This window comes from Anguilla rostrata, chromosome 3 (assembly GCF_018555375.3).
Source record: "Anguilla rostrata isolate EN2019 chromosome 3, ASM1855537v3, whole genome shotgun sequence".
Taxonomy (NCBI): domain Eukaryota; kingdom Metazoa; phylum Chordata; class Actinopteri; order Anguilliformes; family Anguillidae; genus Anguilla; species Anguilla rostrata.
The window spans coordinates 61867585-61895438 of NC_057935.1; the positions used below are offsets into that span (position 1 = coordinate 61867585).

The 27854-nt window shown below is 43.0% G+C and overlaps 1 protein-coding gene across 1 annotated transcript; it reads right to left on the reverse strand.

The window, feature by feature from the left end:
- Positions 1 to 105: 105 nt before the first annotated feature.
- On the reverse strand, positions 106 to 27673 carry ppp2r5b (protein phosphatase 2, regulatory subunit B', beta). The gene is made up of 13 exons (XM_064329126.1): positions 26081 to 27673; positions 17603 to 17799; positions 17182 to 17283; positions 15527 to 15619; positions 14886 to 15016; positions 11733 to 11792; positions 10010 to 10118; positions 4649 to 4702; positions 4112 to 4162; positions 3153 to 3272; positions 2732 to 2859; positions 2307 to 2408; positions 106 to 2173 (listed from the first exon to the last, which is right to left on the reverse strand). The coding sequence occupies exons 1-13, from the start codon at positions 26271 to 26273 to the stop codon at positions 2005 to 2007; spliced, it is 1509 nt and encodes a 502-aa protein (XP_064185196.1). The 5' UTR covers positions 26274 to 27673; the 3' UTR covers positions 106 to 2004.
- Positions 27674 to 27854: the final 181 nt, after the last annotated feature.

Genomic DNA, 27854 nt, shown 5'->3' on the forward strand with positions numbered 1-27854 from the left:
ACTTCTTTAAAATTCTTTAAGACCACATTATCACCTGTAGATTTTATTTTACTGAGATTTTGTGTGTGTACTGTATTTTGGAGAAAGAAAAAAATGACACAAAAATTAAATGTCCTGTTCCTTTTTCATTGATTTTCCATTCTAAAAGTAGATGCTTTCCTGCTTCAAGTCTCATTCTCACAAATTCATACATTCATGTTCCAGGGCTGTTTGTCCCCAGACTTCACTTAAACGCTTAAACATGAACACCAGGCAAGAGGACAAATTTCAGTTTTGAGATGCTACATTAGCTTCCATCTTTTGTCTAAATATGTCAAAATATTTGATTATTGCCATCTCTTTTGAACCAGACCCATGGGTTTGCTGTAATGGCTATAAACGGTAACTCTGATCTTCCTTGAATAGATATTCACACTACACTGATAGACAGAATTGTTGGTCGAAACATAGGTCAGGAAGTGAATACACATTATGGGAGGAATACAGAAAAACAGGTCAAAGGTGTTGAAAAGTGTAGGTTTGGTATTGAAAACCGGCTACCAGTAGCTACAATTTCAAAAAGCTAAAAGCACAATCAAAGTGTTACATTCTAATTTGAACCCTGTTCTTTGAAAGTAAAGGAGGGGTTTAGCATAATTCTAACCCCCCCTCTCTTCCACAATTCCACTGTTTCTCTATCACTGGCACCTCCAATACACACACATGCACACATGCACACATACAAACACACGCACACGCACGCGCACACGCACACGCACACGCACACAGTACACACACACACATACACATGCATACACACATACATACAACCCACACAAACACACACAAGCACACACATCCACTAGTCAGATTCATCCTGTATCTTCCTAATCCTCTTTATCCACCAAGGTCACAAATCCACACAAAATGAACCCAAACACAATAAATTGGCAAAAACAAAAATACAAAAATAAAAATCGAAAAATCTTAACAAATTCAACCTTTAAATGAACAGACAGAAGGTACTGACGGACAGAATTGAGTACTTAAGTAAAGGGCTGGGAGGGGCCAATTAGTCCCTCCCCCAAACCATTTACACACTTTTCAAAACTAAAGGTATTGCTAAAATAACAACTTTTTCTCTCTTATCTTCTGAGAATATGAATAGACTAGAATAATTCATCCTCATTAGAACATTTTAGCCTAGCAGCTTGTCTGCAGACATAATGTAGTACTACACTAAGTTACCCCCACCGACACTAGAGTCATACATATATATGTATATATATAAAACATTAGTAGTAGTAGAATAAGTAGTAGAAGTAGGAACAGTATTACCATTCTTTTAAATCATTTCTATTACATCATCATTCCTCTCACTTTTTTGGGACAGTAAAACTCCACTTGTATGATCTGGTTTGAGGTTTGGGCTGAACCCAGGAGAACTGATACACGTTCTGAAGTGTACCACTGGTGCTGTGTGTGTCTAGGTGTATGAGTCTTCATGTGTGTGTGGGTGTTTGTATCTGTGTGTGAATATCCAAAAATAACATGCACATTTCTGTACAGAATGCGGTGCAGATTGCAAGAGTATGTGTGAAGAGCACACTTTGTATGTGAGTGTGAGTTTGTGTATGCATATGTGTAAATATGTGTATGTGAGTATTAACGTATTTTGTGCATGCACGTATTTGTGCACATGTATTGTATGTGATGTGTGTGTGTGTCTGTGTGTCTGTGGGTGCGTGTGTGTCTGCGAGTGTGGGTGGGTGTGCAGGTGGGTGTCGGTGTGTGTGTGCGCGCGTGTCTTTGCATGGGTGTGTGTGAGCATGTGCGTGCATGTAGGTGTGTGTGTGTGCGCGTGCGTGCGTGCGTGTATGTGTGTGAGAGTCTTGCGCACATGGCTGTGTGTGTCTGCATACTGCGTGCGTGTGTATTGTGCTGTGGCTGGCTCAGGGCCTGTATCTGAGCTCTGTGATGCGGGAGTGTTTGAGGGGGAGTTTCCGTGTCGCAGTCTGGGTTGTTCTAGGTGGTGGCGGCGCTGCTGAGTTCTGGGTCGGGCTGAGTTGGACTCGGTCGCTCCTGCAGGTTCCTCTGATTACGGCTGGCCTCCTGCAGACTCTGCAGCCTCCTCTCCTGGTGCTCATCCAGCCCCCGCCAGAGCTCCGCCCTCTCCCTCTCCTTCTTCAGCTCCCTAAAGAGACACACTGTTTAATATGCACACAAACACACCTGTTTGTTCTCTCTCTCACAAACACACGCATGCATGCACACACACACACACGCACACACACCGTTCAAAGATGCCATGCAGTTCATGTACTCACTTCTGTTTCTCCACCTTATAGGAGGCAGTGAGATCATCAAAGAGCTTGCTGTTCATCTCCATGAAGGTCTTCAGTACGTTGTAGATGAGAGACACAATCGTCCTGGAGGCAGTGAGCAAGAGATCAAAGAGAGCGATGAGGCAAATGAACATGAAGCACAAAATACAATAAAAGGACCTTGACTGCAATTACACAGTTATAGAAAATGTGCAACAAATCAAGCAGGAGAGAGAAATCATGCAGGAGAGAGAAAGAATGAACACCAAAGAGTTGTTTGCGGTCATGTTCTCTGTCACACCCTAATGCACCACCTTTGCACCACGGCGTGTACTGTTTTCAGTTCAGTAGGACTGATGGCAGGGCACTGTTTGGGGTGTGAAGAGAATCTGAGCAAGGCAATCACAGGTATAGGGAGGGTGACTAACTGGTTCCAGTGCTCTTTGGAGACTCTGTAGAGGGTGGCAAACACCAGAGGCAGGATGACCTGGCAGTTCTCCTCAATCAGACTTAAAATGTATTCATTATTCCAGAAATACAGAGCCCGCTCTGCAACCTGAGAGAGAATGAGGAAGAAAGGGATCGAGAGAGGGGGGGAGGTAGGTGGACAGGTATTAGAATAAATGCATAATTCTTCTGCTAAAGCATGAGTGCTAGTAGCAATAATAACATAATGTGTGTGCGTGCGTGTGTGTGTGTGTGTGTACATATGTGTGTGTATGTGTGTGTGAGTGTATGTCTGTGTATGTGCGTGCATGTGTGTGTGTATGTGTGTGTGTGTGTGTGTGTGTGTGTGTGTGTGTGTACCTGCATCTGTGCATGTATGTACGTGTGTGTGTTTCGTCTTGCCTGGAAGTGAGGGCTGGAGATGCAAGCGGCGATTTGTTTGAAGAGCGGTTCTTGGATCCGGATGAACTGCGAGGGTTCAATCACATCCAGGATCTCCTCTATCTCCCCGAGGAACATCACCTGACCAGGGGAACATCTGCTCAGATCTGCTCAGCGGTTAAGCAACTGGGCTCGCATTCAAGAGACTGCAAGTCCAATTCCCAGGTGAGTCACTGCTGTTGAGCCCTGAGCAAGGCAATTAACATCAGTTTCCTCAATAAATAAATATATCCGGCGGTTCAAATCTAAATGACCCTGAAAAGCAAATAATGGGATTTCAACCTGGGTCCATATCCAGATTGATCTGAAAGCACCTGTGCTAACCAAATAAATACCGTCATTTAAACCTGGCTCCACACATAGATCAATTTGATCACCCCAAAATGCAAATATGTTCCCATCATAAAATGTAATCCTAACTCATAAGCAATAAAGTATTTTATTAGGCCAAAACCATACATTAACAAATCCTAACAAGGTCTGCAGGGAACCCAACTATCCTGTGGGGAATTTCTGAAAGAGATACAACATATAACCACGCCAAGGTTACCTGTGTTAAAGTTACATGAGTAACAACATCATGGTACTAAACCAAACAATTTTACACAGAGACCCCATTAAAGCAAGTAATACCTACATGCTCCAACCACAAACACAATACAAGGGAAATTCTCGGAACTCCATTACCCAGCTATACTCCTCATAGCCCCTTTATCACACCTATACCAATCTTGAAATAGACAATATTCTCTGGAGGAAGTGCTTGGATTGTCTTAAAGGGCAAGCCCACTGGAAATAGACATATGAAGCACACCCAAAGCACAGATTTCAAAAATACCACTGATAACTATGACCACTGTGTTCAATAAAATCTCATCCGTGGGTTTAGTTGGGCCTCTGCGAAGCCTCATCTGACTCACCTCTTTCTGGGTGCAGGTCTTGGGCCAGTACTTCAACAAACCTCGTATGATCTGTGAGGAGAGAGGAGCCGCATCGTAAGTATCAATCGGACCTGCAGTTGCGTTGTCTTGGATGGCTGCAGTAGGAAGTGGCTGCGGTCAGGCTACTGAGCTAAAACAGATTCAAACTGGTGGACGTAGGGCCGTCTGAAATTGACGGTAAAACCGGTAAAAAATGCGACTCACCTCTCCTCCCTCTGTGTAGCTGTTTCCAGCAAACCCCCCCCCCCCCCCCCACCATATTTTTTGTATGCTTTTGTCTACTTTCCACTTGTCATTAATTTCCACAGGGGGACCAGATGTGACCCCACCACCTAGCCCAACATTAAATACATCAATGCCTGTAATTCACAGGCCAGTGCGCCTTAACAAAAACCCCTTTTCTTGCATATCCATTGTCTGAAAGGCTAATTCTGCTGAATGTGCATTATAGTACAGACACGTACAGGAGCAGTTAGTCACAGCACAATGTGCATGAACGCAGGCGAGAGGACTTACATATTCCGTGACGGTTGCATCCTTCTCCATAAACTGTACCACGCAGTACGCCAGCTGCAAAAGGAACACAAGACTGGGTCTACAAAGGCAGAGGAATTCCAGCACGGCTAGGTCACAGTGTTGTGCTCACTGATTCATGTCTCTGTATCAAAGGAAAGCAGCGCTATTCGGACCGTAGCGTCTACACCCACGGCTCCAGTGGCTACTTCAGACGAGTCCCCCAGTCCCCTTCCTCATTTCCTCCGGCTATGACTGTAAGCGCTGGTGCAGTGTGTGGGACCCAAATCTTGTCCTGTCTTATGTCCCTTTATGCCCTGTCTTTTTTTTTTTATCGACCATTTTCCCGCAAAATATTTCCCTCTGGGACAATAGGCAGTTCCTTGACTTGAATTACCCCATCATGAAACAAACACGGGTGACACAGGAAGGGAGAAATTCATTCATTTTCTGGGGAAGTGTAGTCATAAGTCAAAGTCATAGTTCTCACTCTGATCCTCTGTACTGCAACTCTCAGGGTGCAGTATATGACCCCTAACTTTGGTATTATATGCTTTAATAGTATATCTTTCAGTGTGGTTCAGTGAATTTGCTCTGAGGGAAACATACATTCTGTTTGCTCACTCTGAGGGAAAAAGAAGGAACCCAAGTAAAAGGAATTTGCTGGACACACCAAGCATTTTCCCAGTGGAGAGCTCTGTGATGGTCTTGGTTGCTGCATCATGACTGCGACTTGTCATAGCTTGCTTATGTGGTTGGAACAGTACATCCAAAACATTATTGGGTGCAATTTAAAGAGCATTTCAATTTAATTAAATTTCCAGCTCCAATTATGCAATACAATGCTTATATAATGTAGGAAAGGCACTGGATGATAACGGTAATATACCCATCTTTCAAAAGAACAGCAACCCTGGGTGCCCTTTTGAGCTGGAGAGCTGAGGGATGTAAGATTAGCCATGACCACTGCACTGCCACTCTCTAAAAAAGGCAATTTAATACCTGCATCTTCTGGTTAATCTGTTCTTCAAAATATCTAAAATCGATTCAGTCGCCCAAAAATGTGAGCATTTTATCAATCTAGGCTAGAGACCTGTGTGCAGTATGCAAGTGCTATTTCTATTAGGCCTCTTTCTTCTCTTCAGAGTGATCCCTGAAGCAGAGCTGCAAAGGATCTCCTGAGCCCCTGATCCCCAGGGATTATGGGATTGGAAAAGGAAGTTCCGAGGGACGTTGCTGCGTGTTGTGCTTGGCGGGTTGGCCCCTGTGCCCCGTTGCCATGGCAAGCCGGCGCCGTGGCGACACCGTGTGTGTGTGTTTACATCGGAAGGGTTGATGTCACTGCTTCCCTCTCCCCCCGGGGGACTTTAAAAGGCTATACACCTCTTAAATCTCTTTTTCTTTATTCTCGATTTTTCCATGTGACTTGCTGAGAGGGGCCAAGGTGTGGGGGGGCAGGTTGTGGGCCGCTTCATAAGAAATGAGAGTTTTTAGTTTAAAAGTCTAAGGCACTGTGGTATGACTAAAGTCAGACTAGTGGCGAAGATTCCATTCAGTATCATACCTTACAGACATGACTGCTCATGCACATTCTTGGACACAGTATCGCCACAGCAAAGAGACTTTGTAGGTATTTTTTAAAACCAGGATAGGACAAAATGTGTCTGGGCCTCCTTTTTACACATTTTCATTTCTGCTGTTAATATTTTTATCACGAAAATCTTTCTCGAACCATTTTATGTGTAAGGGTGTAAATAGGAGCCCACCGAGAGCCATCCAGCATGCTGGACTTCAGACGGACTTGGTCAGCGTTTCCCCTGGTTACAAGACTGAACCAGCCGCAGTCCCTGAGCGTCTCCATCTGGCTCCAGACCCTTCCCAAGCTCAGAATGCTGCATGGACATTCTGACGTCCCTGCACTCTGATCAGCTGACCGTCAGGCCTTGCCAACAGTGCGAATGGGCCCAGGACACAGACCTGCACCCAGCCAGGTCTGCAGGGGCCATAAACAAGCAGGCACGGAGCTACCTGGCCAACCACCAGACAACAGCCAGGGTTTCAAAATGATCATTACCATGCTACTGACATAATGTCATTCCGCATAAATTTAAACTCAGGGAAAAGAGTTTGGCAGAATGCACCGGGCACATGTACCAGGCTCTTGTTGAATGTCAGGGAACAAAGGGGGTGTTTTAGTCCTGAACCTGAACTGCCAGACACATGGTTTGGAGCTGCCAGACACCTTCTCCCTCCCGCCTGTCAGGTGTGCGGTAAGTTCCCAGGAACCGGGAGGGATGCACGCCCTGGCTGCCCTCACAAGCACACTTACAGAGTGTGTCAAATGGGGGGAGACACCAGGCGGTGCGGGAGGTGTTTCCAGGTGCGTCGGCGCGCCTACGATGTAAAGCTGAATTATGAAAAATCAAAACCAATCTATAACACGCATGGTTGAATACAGAAATCTGTCATGACCATTAAATTCAGAAAGAAACCCGGCTCGTTTGTTTGCCGGCTACAGTTTCATGAGCTCTCGGGAGATCAAAGGCTTTGGAGTTCTGCCATCTTGTTGGACTTTTCCAAGCAAGCGATCCGAGCTAGGAAGGTGTATTTCAACTTTACGCCATTCGGCGACATTTTTTTGGTCATCATCAGCAGGAGCTAGGTGAGTTTCAGTCTGTTTCGTATTCCAGAGCTTATTCATATTCATATTCTGCATATTCATGCAGACATGAAAGGAGGAAATGTGTTTCCCTTCAAAGTACTGTGGGTTTATGTGTTGAACTAAATAAGCCAAATAATCCTGGATCACTTTCAGGTTCTATTTTTTTTTTTTCCACAATGGTCACAGTCATGATTAAGTTTGATTAAGCAGATTCTGGGACAGATCTTGGGGTTTGAAGGTTGACATCCTATTTCAGGCTCATGAATTAAATGTCAGGAACATCCCACTATTTTCCCTGGGATCACACTGCTTTAGGGACCCCCCCTTGGTAACACTGAGGGGTATAAACACAGTGAATAGGGAGAGCACAGGCCCCTCCTCCCCAGCCCCTGCACTCCTGGTTTAGGGCTGAATAATGTATGGATGGGTAGCCACAGGGGGCTGAGTGGGGAAATGTAGGGCAGGTTGCAGCTTCAAAGGCAACTGTGCACACTTCTGTGGAGAATTCACTCACAAACACACACACACACACACACACACACTCATACATACACACCCAAACACCAGATACACACACACACACACACACACACCACATACACTCTCTCTCTCACACACACACACACACACACACATACACACACCTGAATTCATACAGTAAACGTGTGTTTGAGCAGCCAGATCGTAAGGTATGTTGGACTACAGCAATGAAAAGAACAATTAATCCTTTATTGTCACTGCATTGCATCAGTCTCAGAGGAGGCTGAGCAGCCATCTGCAGGATATGCAGGGGGAGGGGCGGGTTGAGGATAAGGGTTAGAGGAGAAGTTAATTCATTTTCTTTGAAACTGTTAGCAGGCATGTTTTTTTTTACAATTAGGACTGAGCATGGACTGATTGGATATTCATGGACAGCGCACTTAACAGTGTGTTGAGAGCCCTGATATAACAATCATTGTTCAAGGTCCCTTGGATTATGAGTCACTTATGGTTTAAAGCTCTTGAACAAATAGAGACACATACACAATTTTACAGCCAGTAAGAATCAACAGCTTGTAAGAATCACATTGCCATCTGAAAGCATGATTCTTTTTTTCTTCGAAAGAATTACAAACTTCTTGAAAAGCTAAGTAACACCCAGCTCTGTTAACCTGAGAGGGTACAGTATTTCTCCTCTTTACTTTTTCTTCCCTCCTTCCTTCACTTGTTTCCCCATTCCCCCTCTTTGAGCATCGCTTTATTTTGTTTTTTTACTCTCTTCTCTTTGTAGGCTCTTGTCATTTGTATAAAAAACAAACCCAAAACAGGCAAGCAGTTCACATGAAGTAGTTGAATTGGAACTGAACAGTGTCAGACATAGCTGTTGTTACAAAAAATAACGAATTTATTGTTATCAAAATGAATTTCAGCAAGACATAATTCATATATGCCCTCTAGTGGTCATGTACATGCATCACATAGTGCTTACCAAATGAATAACAAAGATGAAAATTACACATATTAACTAATGATATAATTATAAAGGACATGTAGTATATTTACTTGGCAATAAAAGTGGTAGTAATTTCATTCAGATATGGTGGCCTGGATTCAATCAGGATTTGTGCTTTATTTTGACTTCCTAGAAATGCGTGAAGTTCAAACAACTAAATTTAAATGTGTGTATATTTAATTCAAAACAAAAAGACAGATGCTGATTAAATCCTGTTAAGAGTTAGAATACTGCATGAAGGGTTTTTTTTTTTTGGAAAACATAGATAACCCTCAAAACGCAATTACTTTATATATGGGTTTCTTATGGAACACAATCTTGATTATATGTAATGTAAGCTGTTTTATATTTTAAAAAATATTAAAATCTTAAAGGTTATGGGTCTTCCAGGACACCAGTCAAATGCATTTAGGTGTTCCTTCCATACATGAGCTCTATTAACTGAGCAATGGTTTTCAGGGGAGGACTCTCTGTCTCTCTCCAGAACCTTATGATCTCCACACCGCCTGTATGACTACCCTTTTTTTAAACACTCATTAGTTCCACTGCCTATTCCGCTCAATGGGCACAGCACTATCTCTGTGTAGGTGTGGGACAATAACTATGCTGTTCTGAGTGCTGTGCAGCTTATATTTAGCTTGTGGTACAGCTTAAATGGGGCCTCCGTTTAACTCCACTAATACTTCCATTCATAAAAGATTTTTTACTGCACTAGAACAAAAATTGTCATAAAAATATAAAATATATGAAGAGGATATTATATTTAGAGGAACTGTCGGCTTGTATGTTCGTCCACTGGTTGCGATACCTGATTGTGGGTTTGCCAGACTGACAGAAATTCAGAGATTTTAACCTGTGCCTTGAGTTAGTCTGTAAATGTTTGCCTCACTACATATGTGTGTCTCTTTGTCTCTCTCTCTGTCTGAGAGTCCCTTAACCTGAGTCTGTAACCCAAGTGAGTCTGTACTGCCTATAGTCAGTAATTCTATGTCTATGGACTGTCTCTGGAATATCTGTATGTCCTTATGTCTGTACCTATGCACCCGTGTCCCAACGTAACTATTCTTCCATGTGGGCCTACCTCAGTAGCCCCTTTGCCACCGCAGGAACCTTTTCTGGAACTCAGGAACGTTTTGCGGAGCTCAGGAAGTATGTCTGTGGCTCAGTGATTGTGTGTGTGTGTGTGTGCGTGTGCGTGTGTGGCACCTACCTGTGCGTGGAAGATGGAGAGAGACTTGGCAGTGTGGAGGGGGATCAGCACTCGTACCAGGAACTGCTTGTGCTCAGATTTCAGAGGCAGAGCAAATCCATTGATGATGCTGTGAAACAGCAGGAAGAAGAGGAAGAAGAGCGAATAAAAAAATACACTGTGATCTGGTGAGTAATGCATACATATATATGCACGCACACGCACACGCACACGCACACGCACACACACACACACACGCACACAGACACACACACGTTCCCTATCACATTTCCCCGTTTTGCCTCATCTATCCACCCCCACCTGTCTCACTCCCGTCATTTCCACCTCCCTGCATCACATCTGCCCCCCTTTTCTATTTAAACACCTTTATTCTCACTTCTACATGAAGAGATTAAAGGAAACGGTCTATTTAAATCTCGCCACCCCCCATCATCTTCCCCCAAGAACCACAGTTCCTGCCATCCATCTCATCGTTTTGAATCCGTTTGTCATCCATCCACCTCCTCTTCTCTTCCTTTGTGTTCGCCTTCCTTTCCCCTTTCTCCTTCTTTTCCCTTCCAAAGACCCTCGTCATCTCCCTCTCGTCCCTATCGTTCACTATCTCCCCAATCTCACCTTATCTACTCTCTCCCCTCCCATCAAACCCCCCTCCCACCCAATGCTTTCCCAGGAGAAGATGCACGTCTCTGCGTAACAAGCAACATCTCTGTGTTCAGAAAGATGTGGGTGGCGCTATAAATACCTCCCGAAAATAATCCCTCTCCTGCACACTGACTCACTGGCTCTCCCTCCCCCTCTCCATCTCTATCTCTCAGAAATATTTCTTCTGTATTCCACCTGCCATTTCGCCTTTTTCGCATTTTTCGATGCCCGCTGGAATGACGGTCATAGTGGTATGACCATAGTGAAAAATGGCCCATGTTAAGAGATCAGGTCAGCTAAGGTAAATGTAGCGTCCTTTTGTAGAATAAACTTTACATGCGGAAGTTTGCGTAACCAAGGTGCTATCTTAAACATTATTACTCCGTGGAGGTAAAAAGAAACATGGGACACTCGTGATAAATAACAAATTTACCTATTATGAAAAACAAGACCTTTTGGCCTTCCTGGCCTTCATCAAAAAACTATTTTATCCTGAATTTTGAATGCCCAATTATGATTTCGTCCCATCATCTGCACTGCACTACATTAGCATATGCATGATCTGAAATTATGCAATCAGCCACCAATTATTTTCAGTCTGCGATCCAGCAGCTGAGCAGTGCAGTGACGGAAGGGAAGATGAGCGACTGATCCAGGCGACCGGAGATACATTCAGCTGACCAGAGGAGCACCACAGTTAGCCGGAATGCTCCAGACACAGTCTAAACTACCGGGGGCGTCACATTATGAAGCATCAATGCTTCCACTGGACACCCACTGCGTGAGCTTTCTGAGAATTAGCTTTGGTCTGTATTGTAATATATACAGGTAAATAGATAGATATATAGATAGACAGACAGACAGACAGACAGACAGACAGGTAGATAAGTAGATAGACAGACAGACAGACAGATAGATAGACAGACAGACAGACAGGTAGATAAATAGATAGATAGACAGACAGACAGACAGACAGGTAGATAAATGGATAGATAGACAGACAGACAGACAGATAGACAGATAGACAGACAGATACATAGATAGATAGATAGATAGATAGATAGATAGATGCTGTCCACACCTGCCCAATATCTCCAGCAGCTCAGCCACTCCATTGAAATGCTCAGTCTCATAGATGAACCTGGAACAGAGAGCAGACACATTTCCTGCTGAACAAAATGGCAAGTGAGGGGGTTTTACTCAGTTACAAAAACTATTACTTGTATAGCTGTACTTGTTTTATTATAATAATAATAATAATAATAATAATAATAATAATAATAATGACAACAACAACATGATTATTATTATTATTATTATTATTATTATTATTATTATTATTCTTATTATTATTATTATTATTATTATAAAAACCATCAACATTGTGGCCATGATCATGTACTACCACTGGTATGACGAAGCTGCTTTCGCTCGGGCACTCAGGCGGGTGCTCACCACAGCACGCTGATGTAAGCCATTACCCACACCAGGGCGCTGCGCGGCGGCCATTACGTGCCCGAGCGCCGCTACACGTGAGCTGAAGGCGGGGGCCAGGAGCAACCTGAGCATCTGAAATTGTGCCAGCGTATCGGTGATTTACTAACCCCGCACGGGACCGCAAGGTCACAGCCGCGACTGCCGACGCGCGGGAAGCCGAGCCAGGCCCGGGAAGCTTTACAGCTTCTCTGCCGCTCAGCTCCTCAGCTTCACGGCGAAGACAGCGAAACGCGGCAGCCAAAATCGCAAATCACAACTAAATGTGAAACGAACAATACAAAGGGTTTGGCCCATGTTCCGCTCTAATAGAAGCTTCTATATACATAAGCTCTCTGTGCCATGGTCCAAGAAGCAGAGCCCAAAGCAAAGCGAGCGCGGCCTAAAGAGACATCCGCTGAGGCCTTAAATCACATTACTGAAACAGAGGCTTCTGTAATTTCTCAAGTGAAATGGCAAGAACAACAACGATCAAACGTTTGACAGCTGGATTAACATCACAGAAAGCAGCTACTTTGTTTTGCTTGAGCGTTGTTGTTTTTGTGTTGTTTTGTGACAACTGGTTAGCACACTTCAAAAAGCTGAATTGATACTAGATTTCTTTTGCAACAGAAGAAATTTCTTCTGTATCTCATATTCGTCAAGCAGATTGCTGTGCAAGATCTTGAAAAGCCTTTTATCGGGATTCGGGGGAATTTAATTCTTGTCACCGTACACATAAGATGGTGTTGTATGTACATGGATGTATTTTTGAAAAAGACGAGATATACATTTTAGATGCGTATTCCTAACGATAGCGTTGCCGCAGGGCAGCCAGTCCCCTCTGCAGGCAGCACAGCGCGCCTGTATGTGCAGGGCTAAGGGCGTGTTCAGTGTCAATATTTGTTGTCTGAGTCCATATGACCGTGTACAGGCTCACTACAAAAGAGCCACATCTGCGGCCATACGTCGCTGCTCCGCTCCTGGGGGACGCGGAGCGTGCACCACTTTGCCTCCCAACCCTGTCGCCAACTATTACACTTTTATTGAGCTGTTTATTAAATCCTGACCTTTATCTGACATATTCACAGTTAATCTGCTGTAGATTCCCTGCTAGAGACTGTTGGAAGAAATTGCACTTGCGCAGGCGTAAAAAGATTGAGTCAAGTTTCTCATTACAATGTATGTAATATCTGTCCCTTGAACACAGTTTGGGTAGCTGTCTCAATCAAGTTTTAATTAGCTGAAATTAATTGTCCCAGACCCTACTGAATAACTAGTAATTACACTCCATCAATTAAGCTGAATAACTACTTGTATTACCAATTTGTTTAAGGGAGACAAATGAACACAGAACAGATTCCCAACAACTAAACTCAAACTCAAACGAAGGACAGAATGCTTATAAATGTGTTTTAAAAATATTTTAAAATGTACTTTATCATGGGCTTGAAGAGCAGCTAGGGTTTTCCCCTAAAACAATACTTATTCCCCTGAAACAAGGCGTTTGTGTTTCCACAAGGCATTTAAGGTCTATAATATTGGTAATAGCTTTAACCACACTTTCCCTGAGTCTACCATCAAGCACTTACTGGCACACTGAACTATACATTTCATAGAGCTATAAGACATGAACATTTTTAAACATTCAAGAGAATGACCTATGGTGCACTTGGAACAATTATAAAGAGCCAAAGACTGAACTACGGTAGGTCATACTTCAATTTTTAAAAGGAGAACTGTAAAAATTGTACAAGTACGTGAACATTAAGCATAAGCTATACTGGCATAATTCAAAGGATCTTAATCAAGCTGCACACCTCAAGGCCAGGATGGAAGTCCCTTGGGTTTTATAAGTACAGCATTTCAATTTATCTGTCCGCTTAGGACATTCTCAGACAGTACCCCCAAGCTCTTTCAAATTTAAAAATATAACATTTACGCAGGATCAGTTTCTCTAGCTCATTGGTGTCCAATCTTATCCAAAAAGGTCAATGTAGGTGCAGGTTTTTGTTTTAGCCCAGCACTAAGACACCTTAACCTACTTATCAAGGTCTTGACTGAAGACCGTGATTTGTTAAGTAGTTGAATCAGGTGTCATAGCGCTGTGCTAAAAAAAAAACCTGAACCCACATCAGCTCTCTCTGAATAAGACAGGGCACCCCAGGTCAAGATGTTTCCAGATCATTGCTTAGGACAATATCTGATCTGCTCTAGCACTTCTTGCTGTAACCCTAACCACGGGCAAGCATGTGTTGGTCTACAAAGCACGTGTTGTGGGCCGCCAGTTCTTCTTACTGAGCATGTGCGTTCATGCACTGCTGGTGCAGACAAACCGCAGGGGTCTGATCAGCCAGACAAACCTGGCCAACTGAAACCGACTCTTTCTGGGCAAAGCTACCGCTAATTATGCATCGCCATGCAGCGCCGCTATCCATAGACAGCAACGGCACAGCCAGCATGCAGCATCAGCTGCACTGTGGGGTGTCAACAGAATGAGCCACCTGATCCAAATCAAAGTTCTGGAATCTTAAAATCTCTATTTACCTGACAATTCCATACATTTCATTATAAGAGAATTGAACCTTCTTTTCCTTACTTCACAATTTCCATCTTTCAAGATTCCTACCAAAACACTTTGTGAGCACTTCTTGCAGCAAAGTCGCACAAGGAATCCCATAAATCTGCCAGATTTTACACATTACTGAAAGGTACAGCAGAACCACTCGGTGAAGACACGGACGAGGCTTTCTCCGCACACCTGAGGAAGATGTTGTTGATCTGTTTGCGGATGTAAGCACGCAGTCCCAGCAGCTTCCCGTAGACGCGGTGCAGGATGGTCTTCAGGTACTCCCTCTCTCGCGGGTCCTCGCTATCAAACAGCTCCAGCAGCTAATGGCGGACCCAGGCAAATGCAGTCAGACACGGATGCACAGATAGGCAGATATAAAAAAATAGATATGGAAACAGTCACCGCATGCATGCAGCGCACACCGAGGGACAGTCTGACACGGAGAAACACAGCCGGACACAGGCAGACATTTGCAGGCAACCACGGGAGAGAATCTGCTACAGTGAAGCTCCAGAGCCTAGCTCATCAGAGTGATAACACCATTTACAAACCTAGATTGCATTAACAGGAAAAAATTAAGCACTCACACAGCAAATGTGATTATTTGTTATTTTCATTAACATTTTGGCCACAGTAATGATATAATGTGAATGCAACAGCAATTATATTTGTGTTGCACTGAGTGTGTCTGCAGCAAGCTGAATTTAATGAGAGACACAGTCAAAATAGGTCCCCCATTTCTCTTGTTCACAGTGCCCATCTCCAAACAAACACAACAGGCATGTACACACACACACACACACACACATGCACACACACTATATTCACACCTGTAAAACAAATTTCTGGTCCACGTAACGCTTGGCCATTGAAGGCTGGAAGTCTGGGCTCTCCAGGAAGCGCAGGAAGAACTCATAGACCAGCTGAAGAGAGAAACACGCAAATAAATGAGATACACACATGCACACACACACACACACACACACACTAGAGAGCAACAGGCAGGTAAGTGGCACACGAAGGAAACAGACACAGCTGACACCAGAGTGGTGTACAGGTGAGAATGACGTGCACAAACAGGTGTAAGATACGCAAAAAGACTCGGGTTTGAGGCACATACACAAGAGACAGAGATGCATAATATGCACAGGAGAGACTGACATACGGAATAACACACAGGAGACGAAGGACACACAGGTGATAGGGAAAGACTGAAAGACAGATGAGAATGGGTTAGGGCAGAAGCTGAAAGGAAGAATGCTGATAAAAAGCACTTAAATATACTCATATTTCTCATTTGCCTCTGAATTAAGACTTTCCAAAATCATTTCTACTAAGAATAAAATAAAAAGCTTTTTTCAGAAATCAGAGCAAATGTGCCCTTCATACTGTTAAAGTTAGCCAGAGCAGTCTTGAAGAAACGTCCACCTATCATCTATCACATTGTAATCGCTCCTATTGGACACTTATCTGCACACTAATGTGGCAAGATTACGCCAGTGTACGTAAAGAAACCAAGGCCAGGTAAATAAAACTGGGATCAATCGGCCTAATTATCGGAAGGGTGAATGCTACCGTCTGAACCCATTCAATCTTTCTCCGCATACTCTGTGGCAACCAGCGCCTAGCAACACTGAAATCACTCAGGAAACCCGGTATTTTTGTTATGGAAGAGGAACAAAACACTCTGTTCAAAGACTCTGAGACCACTGCAACCCTCATGACAGGGAAATAGAGACTGAGAGAATGAGGTTGTTCTCCAGGCGTGAGAACAGGTAAATGTTATCAATGATCAAATAGCTGTGTTTTATATAAAATTCTATAGTCTAAACACTATCACTATGTTTGTGTCATTTGACACCTCTATTCAAGAAGAGAGGGTAACAGACAGAGAAGAAATAACAGCTCAGAAAGAGCCCAGACCACCCAACTGCAGAGGGGAACTCGTATACTACTTTAGAGTATGAACTACTGTATGCCACACGCTGCACCAACATGACCACAAATCATGGTTTAGGGTTTGGGGATGGTTTAGGGAAAGGCACATTACCATTGGCATTACAAAGGATTGCATTTGGGAGGTCAGGAGTGACCGTTTAAAATACTTAGACAAACAGGCAACCAACAGAGACACACAGACAGACGAGAGAACCAACCAGTCATCTGGTGTGGTGAGTTTCAGGAACGTGTCAGAGACAATGTGTGTGTGTGTGAGAGAGAGAAGTATCAGGAGCGCTCAGTTTCTGTGCATGATGTAAATGTATCAGGTGGTTAGGTGTAATGAGTGCATGCATTTGAAGATCAGGTTACAGTGTGTGCGTGTGTGTGTGTGCGCGCGTGTGAGCGTGTGTGAGTGTGTGTGTATGTGAGTGTGTGCGTGTGTGTATGTGTATATGTGTGTGTGTGTGTGTGTGTGTGTATGTGTATGTGTCTGTGTGTGTGTGTGTGCGTGTGTGGCTGCAGGAGCAGCTAGGGACAGCTGTACCTGGAGGTGTGGCCAGGAGGCCTCCAGTGTGGGTTCATCCTCCTCTGGGTCGAACTCCGGGTTCTCACTGGGCGGGAGCGTGCGGAAGATGTTCACTGAGATCTGCAGAGGGAGGGGCTAGCTTAACAGAGCTCCAATACATTGCACTGCACTGTCATAGAGACATTGGAGCACTGCAGAGACACAACACTCCTCTGAAGCATGTACTGGCAGGTAGTACAACCAGCAGTATCCAAGTATTCAAAAATACATACATTTTTTGAGCATGCTCATATATCCATTCATCCATCCATCATCCATCTTTCTATCATTCCTTCCTACTTTTTGTCTCCCTTCCTTCTCCATCTATGTCTGACCCAGTCTCTTCCCTCACTTTCGCCCCTCCCAGCTTCCTGTACCAACCCCCCCGCCTCGTTCTCACCATCTTGATGGCCTCAGGGTACAGGGGCTCGATGAGGATGCCCCTGCTGGTGGCCACGCTCTCCACCAGCTCATTGAGGGCCGCTCTCTTGATCTCCTTGCCCTTCAGGTCAGCAACGCAGTCCAGGAAGTCGAAGAGCACGCAGCACTGCTGCAGCTTCTTACAGAAGAGGTCGTGTAGCTCCGCCACGGGGGTGTCTGCAAGGACAGGTACAGATCGTGAGACCAAAAACAGGACCCGACCCAGCACTGCGACACCTGATTCAACTAATTAACTAATCAGGCTCTGCTGTGTGGCTTGTCCTGCTAACACGTTCCATCATTATGTTAGCAGGACACGTTTTTTTTTTTTAGTTTTTTTTTTTTGATTTTTAGATATTTCTGCGCTAATGATCAGGATCCCATGAATGCTGAAATTGACTGTTGTGTGCATTTACAGAGAGCCCCTAGCTAATATAAGTCCTCTCGGTTATATTTTTGCAGTTATCTGCAACAGCCAATTGCAGCATTGTAAAAATGTTTTTTAAAAATACATGGAAAGAGCTCGGTGTGGCAGTATTCCAGAGTGACAGGTGGACATGACTAAAGCACTGTGCCCTGTATATGCGCTAAATCTAAAATTATCTCAAAAAACTCCTTTGCACCATGAGATCATCTGAGATGTGCATTCAGCTCATTATGAAAATCAGTTACGGCTACGGATGATCGGATCTGGTTCCGAAACAACGTCGCCTTACGTTTGCCGGTACTTGAACTGGAATGGTGTGTTCGAGCTCAGACATCATTGGATTTTGGATAGGAACACAACTACTAATGCTCAATACTGTGCTGTCCCAGAAACCAATTTCACAGCAAAAAGAAATTTCACAGTAATTTCTTTGTCTCCCACAGTGGTAAGGTGACAGCATACTTCGGGGGTGTAGTTTGGCATATTTATTGTTGTATAATGTACAATAAACTATGAGAATCAGTCATTTCTGGTGTAACAGAATATTCTAGTAGGTAATACTACTTTGTCGAAAAGCCTGTTGTGTCAGCATTGCTTTCTTACATAATTGTAATTGCTGTGCAGAGGTTGGCAAGCAGTTGCACAGCATCTTCAACTGCTTCAACCAAGGTGTAAATTATAATTGCCTTCGTAAAAACAATATCCAATATGGACAAGTCTTTTATGAAGCACACAAGAGAATCACTTAACAAATCAACAGTGTTATCATTTCCATACAACATACAAATGTTTTTCATTAGCAAATTTAAAAAGAAATTTTATTTTTCACTACATCCCTATTTTTTACATAATATTTGATAAGTCCATTTTTAAAATTGTATTGAACTTGGTATTTCATTGAATCTTTCTTATTGGTTTTGAAGTGGCCAAATCTCACAACATAGCATATGAACATAGTGTATTCTGTGATTAGAAACACACACACACACACACACACCCAAATGCATTCACACACTTGCTGTAGAGACACACCTATAACTGCAATGACACATACACAGCTGTAGCAACTCCACTATTCAAGGACTGCAGTCCTAAAGGTTTAATAGACTCACTATCAAGGCTGAAAGGTGAACTCAGAGAACCAAGGCCAAGGTTCCACCAGAAATCTGCTAAATTATGCTATTACAGCTCCAAAGAATTTGCAGTTCCAATCCTTATGAAAAAATCACATGTGGAATTTGCACCTTCACATGGGAATTCCACATTTTCACATGACTGGTTTTTTCAGTCTGTTAAATGTAAAATGTTAACTGCAATTTTCACATGTGAAAACACAATATGTGACTTGAAATAAATAGCATAGGTTACATTTTTCCCCTCCCGTTTTATAAGTGGGATTATTTTTATTGTTCACATGAACACACTTCAAATGTTGGGTGCTCACATGTGATTTTCACGTGATTTTTTCGTAAGGGAACTGAAATCTGGTTTGATTTCAGTTTGAAATCGCAACTGACTTCAAGTCTTCAGTGACCTCTGGAATCAAATTACCCGAATGCTGACTTGTGACCACATTGTGGACCAGTGGTTGGGGCCTGTGCTGTCAACCACAAATGAGTGGCAGCTTCTACCGTTTTTCTATCAGCTCTGATGCGGGGTGACCCACATATGGTAGTTTACATTTTATGACTTGGGCCATCATGCAGCTGGAAAGTTTCTGTTAAGTATCATCCTCCTGAGGCCATCCACAGTGCCCCACCCTGGATATTAATTTCAAACTTTTGGGTCTGGGATGAGTCCCCCTATCCACTCAACCATACTGCTGCTTCTGTTCATTTTCTTATAACTGGCACTTCAGAAAAATGTTTAGTACATTTTACTTTGGTTATGACAGAGAAGATAGAACACAACTGGCCAGGGGAAAGCATAGTGGTAGAGAGGTAGTGATAAGATTTTAGAGGTGATGCACGTATGTTTTCTCCTAGAACCATACCAAGCACACATGGCTGATTCACAATTTCTCTCCGTAGTAGGATGAAGGCTTTTTTCACCATGGCCAGACTAATATATTTTCACTCATTTCCCAGCCCATGTAACAGCATTCTGGACAAATAACTTCAGCTTTGGGTGTATTCTGGGTATAGTTTTGGAGAAAAAAACCACTCCTTTCCATCCGCTCCAAATGCATCAACCTCTAATGAAGCACATGACCCCAAATATCAAACAGATCAATTCAGGGATGAATCAACACCCCGTCACCACAAATGGAGACACGGACCAGGGCTTTGGAACAATTGTCTGGATGCTGACTTGATTTTATCAGCATTCTCCTGCTGTGGTCCTCCTGAAGTTCACCGTGAACTATTGCATAATGCTGCCCACCTTGGAACAAACAGTGAAGTTAAACACTGTATAATCCAAAGAGAGCAGTATCCCTGTGTGTAGCTGCATGAAGGACCTTTTTCTCTAAGGGCAATCTAGCCCTTCCCAACATGTACCAAGAAGGAGTGAAGGTTAAATCTAATCTATTTTTAATGGAGAGTAATTGTATGGAGAAGTGGGCTGTTGGGATGGAGGAAAAGAGATGGACAGAGTGGAGGATTTGGGAAAGAGAAGAAAGCAAGAGAGAGCAGAAGAGCATGACGCAGCTATCAGGGATAGGAAAAATGAATTGCAGAAGGACGGAAGACAGAAAGAGAAAGGGGTAGAGGGAGGGGAAAAGGGAGGGAGGGGTGAAACAGAGAGTGAGGTATTACATAGCTTTCTGAGCATATAGACATACAAGATAAATTCAGTTGCAGGGAGAAGGAGACTGAAACTGTGAAAAGACAGATGAGGCGATAGACAGTAAGAGAAACCAAAGGGATGGAGGAGAAGCAGCAGGGCTTGTTCCATTTCAGGACTGGGCATTTAAATGGGTGTACGTTTTATAAGGTCCGCCTTTGATGCTTAATTGTGATCAGTGAATTAAACACACTGCAACATCTTTGACTCACTGCTACTGCTAAATATAGGGCTGCTGGGGAAGGAGGGAGCAAAAAAGAGCGAGCAGGAGAGAGAGAAAGAGAGCGAGCGAGAGCGAGAGTGAGAGAGCAAAGGGGGAGATGGGAGGGGAGGGGAGGGGAGTTAAGGGATGACATCATCTCCCTCTCCTTTGCTTCCTCTCTCCTCATCTCCTCTGACTCTCACCATCTCTGTTTCTCTACCCTTTTTTGTTCGCTCCCTGTGCATTTCCAAAAAGAGATGAGTAACTACAGGAACATCCTTTAAATAACGGTAATTCTTGTTTGGGAAGTAATGAGATGGTCTATTTTTGGTCCTGCATCAACACTCCTCTCATCTAACAGCCCACAAAATGACAACGGGAAATGAAACAGCAATAGAGGATGGAGACTAAGATTAAAACTGAAATAATGCAGTTACAAACTTCAGCAGAGGTAGAGTGTCTGCACTCTAAATCAGACAGATCTGTTAAGTAATGTGGCTCTTCAATCAAAGAAGGTCCATCTTACACAATGCAAAGTGCATCAGTGATATTTCATCAGTGCGCTGAACCACGGTTCATCGTTCAGGGAACAAAACTGATTCTGTGTTCTTCAACTGATTTAATGGCTTTAGTTGCCAACCATTGATTTTTGTGCATCATCAAGTATCATAATTCTCCCCCCACCCTTATCCATCCACCTCTCTCTCCCATCATGGGGAATTGCATATTTGAAGCCTGTCATTCTACTCTCTGTTCCTCAGCTACTCCATTATTTCCACCTTTTGCTATCCCTCCCTATTTTGTCCTTCCAATTTTTCCTCTCCCTTTCCCTTTCTTTATGATTCTCAACTGCTGTGCTCCCTGCTGCTCTCCAATGCCAAGTCTTCTCACTCTCTCTCACACACTTTATTGATCTGGGAGGGGACTGTCAAATGGCAGCATCTCTCAATACAAGGCAGAGAGAAGGTTCAGTGTCCACTGTAACCCAACACCAGCCCTCTCCAACTGTTCAGCTCCTCACACACACTTAGACACACATGCTAACCAAATCTCCCTCTCTCCCTATCTCTCTCTCTCTCTCTCTCTCTCTCTCACATACACACACACACACACACAAAATACCAAATAGAAAATAGTGTGAACCAATACACAATATTATTTTCCTAAGAATTTTTGTTGCATAAATTTCTTACATTACAGTGTAATCCTTTTGTGTGTTATGAGCGAGACAGCTTGTCCATATGGCATATATATATATATATATATATATATATATATATATATATATATATGCACACTCAGACACACACACACATAAACAATAAAATACACAATTTTAGTAACAAACATAAAAAGGTAAGCTGAAAATGCTCCTTAGAAGTCCATGAAGAGATACACATACAAAAAAACAGAGAAATACAATGATAACAAAACATGCATTATGCAAACACACAGTCACACAGTTTACACATGAGACTGAGAATGTAAATGGAGACTGTACTGTACACTATATGTCTATATGTCTACACTATAATGCATTCATTCACCCAATCTCACATACAAAACATAATCTTTATCCTATATGGCCTCAAGGACATGTCAAGGTAGAACATAAAGTTCTAACAATGTACAACTCAATGAAATAGGGGGAAATTAAGCAGTGTAAGGCCTGTGAACAAGTGAGAGCACTGTGTACTGCAGTTAGTTGTGGTTAAAAACTTTTGGCTTTGGGCAAATGGATATTTAAGGAGAGTCATACTGACACACTCACGAGGTCCTGATGAAGTAAATCTGTGTTGTAATAGGAACAGAATACTTATCTGTCGCACACACAAACACACACACACACACACATACACTCAAACATTCACAGCTCGTCAAATGATATGTTGCACTGTAGTACAAGTCATAAATGGAATCAAACACTTGGTAATTTTTGTTTCTCGTAATGTGGAATTCCCCAAGCCTAATTCCTCAGTAAAAGTTAATTTAAGCCAAATGGCCCACGACCACTCAAACGGCTTCAAAATATGAGTTTATTCTGCATACTGAACCAGAACACGAGCAGCACCCAGTAGTCTGCAAATGTGTTTATTGAGATTACAGCAAAGCAGCTAATGATGAGCTGTACAGCAGAGAACCACCTTTAGGTTTTTAGTCCCTTCCTAACAGCGCAGGGCAGCAGTGTTGATCAGACAGCTAGGCCTGTAACCCAGAGGAAGCAGGTTTAATTCCTGGGTAGAATCTGGCTGTTAGGACTGGTGAGCAAGGTGCTTAATTTAAATTTCTTTTTTTATCAAAGCAATCCAGTATGGATAATAGTAGCATGAATACTACATAAAATGTAAGCGGTGCAAGTCACTTGGGATAAACGCATCAACTAAATGCCCAAAATGTTAATGAAACACAGGGACAGTGCCATGGATGGTGATAGATGTTCTATACCTTGCTAAGACTACATTGGCAAAGGCCTGAGACAGAGATGTTTGCGTGCTTATGCTGCTTCGTTCACCTGCAGTAGAATGAACTAACAGAACCTCTGTACAGAGTGAACACGTCCTGTATTGAGGACTTCTGAGGTTGATGCATCTGCAAGTCCCTTAATAAGCCTTCATGTATTTTTCAGCAAAGCAAAGGTTTCTCTGCCTTAATAAGCTTGCATCCAGTCAAGAGTATTTGCTCTTGTTAAGTGAGGGAGATGATCTTTGTTTGTTTGGTTTTTTTTAACAGATGGCACATTATTCTTTTTGCACCTACAGTTTGGACAAATTCAAGACGCCAAAAAAAAAATCACCAAGGCAAAGATTCTACAGCAGGACAAATTATTGACAGTGCACATCAGCAGGAGCTGACAAGTGGAATTTCAGCCTAAATATAATGGTTAACTGGTAATAACGGGTTCCTCTCATCGAATATTTCCAAAATAGGTGAATCTGAAGTTGGTGGAATAAATTATATCTACATTTGTGTATTCGCCACATGGATTACAGTGACTCCTCATCTTCAAAGGTCTCTCACACTTTGTGTAAATTAACTACCAGTTCAGAGGAGAGCTCTAAAGAATAACCACCACAATATGTTTCGCCTCTCTACTGTTGTCCCTCATGTAGAATGCAGCTTCATTGTCAAACCCCAAAGCACAGAGACACAAAAGTAATTCTCAAATGCACCCTGGGCTGTATTAACAAGAAATATACCATTTTAAAATGGGCATTATAAACAGTATCTGCTTAGCTAATAAAGGTTATACAGAAATGTAATCTGAATGTGTCCGGAGTAAAGCACAGGAAGCACTTAGCTCTGCATAGTACTAATGTGGCCATGGACCAGATTTAATACTAATGTGAGCAAGGGCCATGTTTGATCCAAAATCAATCCATAAAAAAGTAATAGTGAGCCGTGTCATGGTTAATCCAATAAGAAAACATGCTGTTGTGCCACTGCCTGAGGAACAGTACTTTAGCACAATGCTCCACTAAAACCCAATGCTATAAATGGATTGCCACGTGGTAAACACAGAGTTGCCTGCTAAAGAAACAGATAATAACCAGCTGGAGCCCTACTCCAAACCATCTTGTGCGATGGTAGCCACGTTTTTTCAAACTTCACGTGATCTGTGGGTGTCAGGGGCAAATACTGTAAGGACAAGGCAACGATCCAAAGCAATCTGCTGTCTGTACTATCAGAAATGTGATGCTGTCTGTTAAGTAAATGTGGGTAGTACATGGTGTTGAGAACTGATGGCACAGAGGACTGATTGGCTCTCTTACATAAGGCCCTGAAAGGTCCTAAAGGCTGAAAATACACAGACGGTTCTGGTTTTAAACCTCATTTTGAACACTGAACATGCAGCCATTGATTGGATGGAGGCTTTCATCGTCTCATTTCTCCATCCTTATCCCAGGGCTAAGCTTATTTGTAAGTAGTGATGGGAACATTTGTGTTTTTCGGCTGACTCAATGGGTGGCACCATCGGCATCATATCTTATCATTGACTCTCTGATTCAAACCAGTTAAATCCATTCTGTTGCTTTGAGCCTAGCATTCTGACTGAGCAAATCACAATGGTTATTTTCAGCGCATGATAGCTCTACTTTTTGAGTATCTTCACTAAATAAAAGGTTGTTGACCCTTATTGGGTATTTACCTGTGAGTAATGTAACATGACAATTGACCTCGAGTGAGGATAAGAAGGGTAGGGAGACCTCAGGTGTCTACCCTGTCCATTTGAGTCTTCAGAAACCTGTTTTCATTCTCCTACAAAGATATGTGGGCCAGGCTGACCAGACCTGATCAAAAGCAGAAAGCATAAATATACACCTCTTTGTGAGCTTTGGCTCTGTGTAAGAGCACAAACAAATATGCTCATTACCCAAATTTTTATCCCAATGCATCAGTTCAAATCACCAGATAAACTTATTTTGATGCAACCTCCATGAGCAGGATACTTTTTTTGCACTATTGCTAAAGCAGAACAGGCCTGTGTTTGAACACATTCCTGAGCCTCAACTGCACCTGAGGTCCTGTTTTGAGTAAAAGTGCCCAGTATAATATTCAGTGATAAATCAACAGAGTTTATATGTGGCCACTCTGGCCATAGTAGAGTCATATGTATAAATTCTTTAGTTGCTTTAACACTGTACATTTTACTGTGTGCATACCAAGTAGTTAGTTATCTATGATATAAACAAGACCTGCAAAATATCCACAGGTACCTCTTTATCCAGTCTTCCCAGCCATCTTTATAGGAAAACTGATGTGTAACATTACTATGGCTTTAACATTTGCCACAAGTCTGCACTGTGATAATGCATCTACCCACGGCATGGTTAAGCATCAAAGCATTATAAGCACCCCTTTAATAACATACTTCCATATTTTTTGAAAAATAGTAAAACTGTTGTAGTTGAACGTGGGGTAAAATAACATGTTGGTGACATGGTTATATTACCAATAAAACGGATGCATCTGAAATCAAACGGGAAACATTGTTGTCCAGAAATGCGGTCACTTACAATGACAGGATCAGGGTTAACATAGCCTACCTTTGAGCAACGGCAGTGGCGTCAGCTCGACTTGTGAGCTCTGATAACGGAACTGAGAGGAGCTGTGAGAACGACGCTGCCGGGCACGGCGCATCGACCGTCGCGGGAAACCGTCCACTTTCTCCGCACTCGGCACCGAGAAGCCGGTGGTCGGGGACGAGGGGCTGGATGGAGGCAGTTTCGTGGTCTCCATCGCTACGGTGGTGTTGTTTAGCAGAGGGGTGTTCCGTGAAGGGTGGATGCAGGCTGGCTGTCGGTTCGGTTTTTATTTAGCTAATCAACTCACTTTTGGTCCGAGTGGATAATCCAAGAGAGCTTAATATGAATATGGGGATTGGAATCGAGATGGAAGAAATCAACGGAGGGAAGTCGGTAGATGTGTAGGTTAAAAATTAAATAGAGATGGAGATGATATCAAATACGTTTAAACCTTTGTGTGCGTTTAAATAAACCCAAAAAACGGGGCGCATTTTAAAATAGAAACATCCCACAGACAGAGACATAAGTTTATATATAGGCTATCTAAATCTCCTTACTGAGATAATGGTACACATGTATTATTACTATTAGGCTATAGGCTTTGTCGTATTGGCGTCATCAGTCAGTCACCGGCCTAAATTTGGTAGCCTATTTATTTAAATATATAGGATATAAATAAACGGTTCCTCGCATAGATTAAATGGACGTGTAGCAAATGTCAACTGGCCTACCGCTATTTCATGTTGCAAAGTCAATGTAATCCCATAAAAATCTAGTAAATTGTTTCTTCCATCAAAAATATGAATAAACTAATTCACCAGCATCGTCTGCTCGAGTTCTTCTTTGTAGCTTTCCACTCTTCTTCGTTTTAATTTATTTTTATTATAAAATTCCGTCCGCTCTGCTGTTTCAGCAAGAGTAGCGGTCCACACAGGGTGGGGATGGCGGTTTCAAACGTGCCGACATGTGCGAATCTTCAAAGCGGCCGCTGCTGCACTGTCACTCCGCACTCTCGATTCTAGTCCTCCCAGACAGAAATCTCGCATTGACACAAAACCGACAGTTAGGTAAACTCCCGTCCTTTCTCTCCGTCCTCGTGCCTCCTGCTCCCTCTCTGTGCCAGTCTCCGACCCGGTTACGTTCAGGTGGTGCAAGGAAATTCCCTGCGGATGACGGTCGCGTCGTTTTATTTATTAATTTACTTTATTTCCAATGTGCTTTTTCGATTGTTTCTGGTTTTCATTTATGTCTTCGTAACCCGGAGCACTTCTCTTGCTGCCCACTGTCTTCTAATTTTTATATTCACTGTTTGTATGGTGTTCCTGTGTTGCCTTCTTTCTACCTCCCCTTCCTCCTTCAACCATTCCCTCCTCCCTGTGTGACACCGTCTCCCGTTAGACGTTTTTTACGGGCTCGTATTCAGTCGCACACATCAGGTACACCATTGTTCGTGTATCTTGCTTCTTATCCCTATTATCCTTTATCGCGCAATTACATTAAGCAGCTTTCCCAAGATGCAGTCATTCTAAATAATAATGATGTTGACGCAGCTACAGGGATGTTGTAATGCTGACTCTAGGCTATGCCCCCTCCCTTTTCTCTACCATCCTCTCCGAGGTCAGTTCGCCTGATTGGTGTAGTAGATTTAGTCTGGTAAACAAAAACGGGTATAGGTTATGCCATTCAAGGGCGAGTAACGTCTTATCGACCTATTCTGGCAGTTTCGATTTACTGTTTGATCAAATGGACCTCGGTAGCTATATGCAGTCGAGAATCAATAGTAGCCATCGCAGGG

Excerpts from the sequence above, each read along its gene's own strand:
- ppp2r5b (XM_064329126.1), bottom strand. The coding sequence starts at position 26,273 with ATGGAGACCACGAAACTGCCTCCATCCAGCCCCTCGTCCCCGACCACC. Across the intron at positions 4,163-4,648 it reads ATGCAACCGTCACGGAATAT|ATCATACGAGGTTTGTTGAA; the intron begins GTAAGTCCTCTC and ends CTCTCCTCACAG. Across the intron at positions 3,273-4,111 it reads AGACCTGCACCCAGAAAGAG|GTGATGTTCCTCGGGGAGAT; the intron begins GTGAGTCAGATG and ends TCCCCTGGTCAG.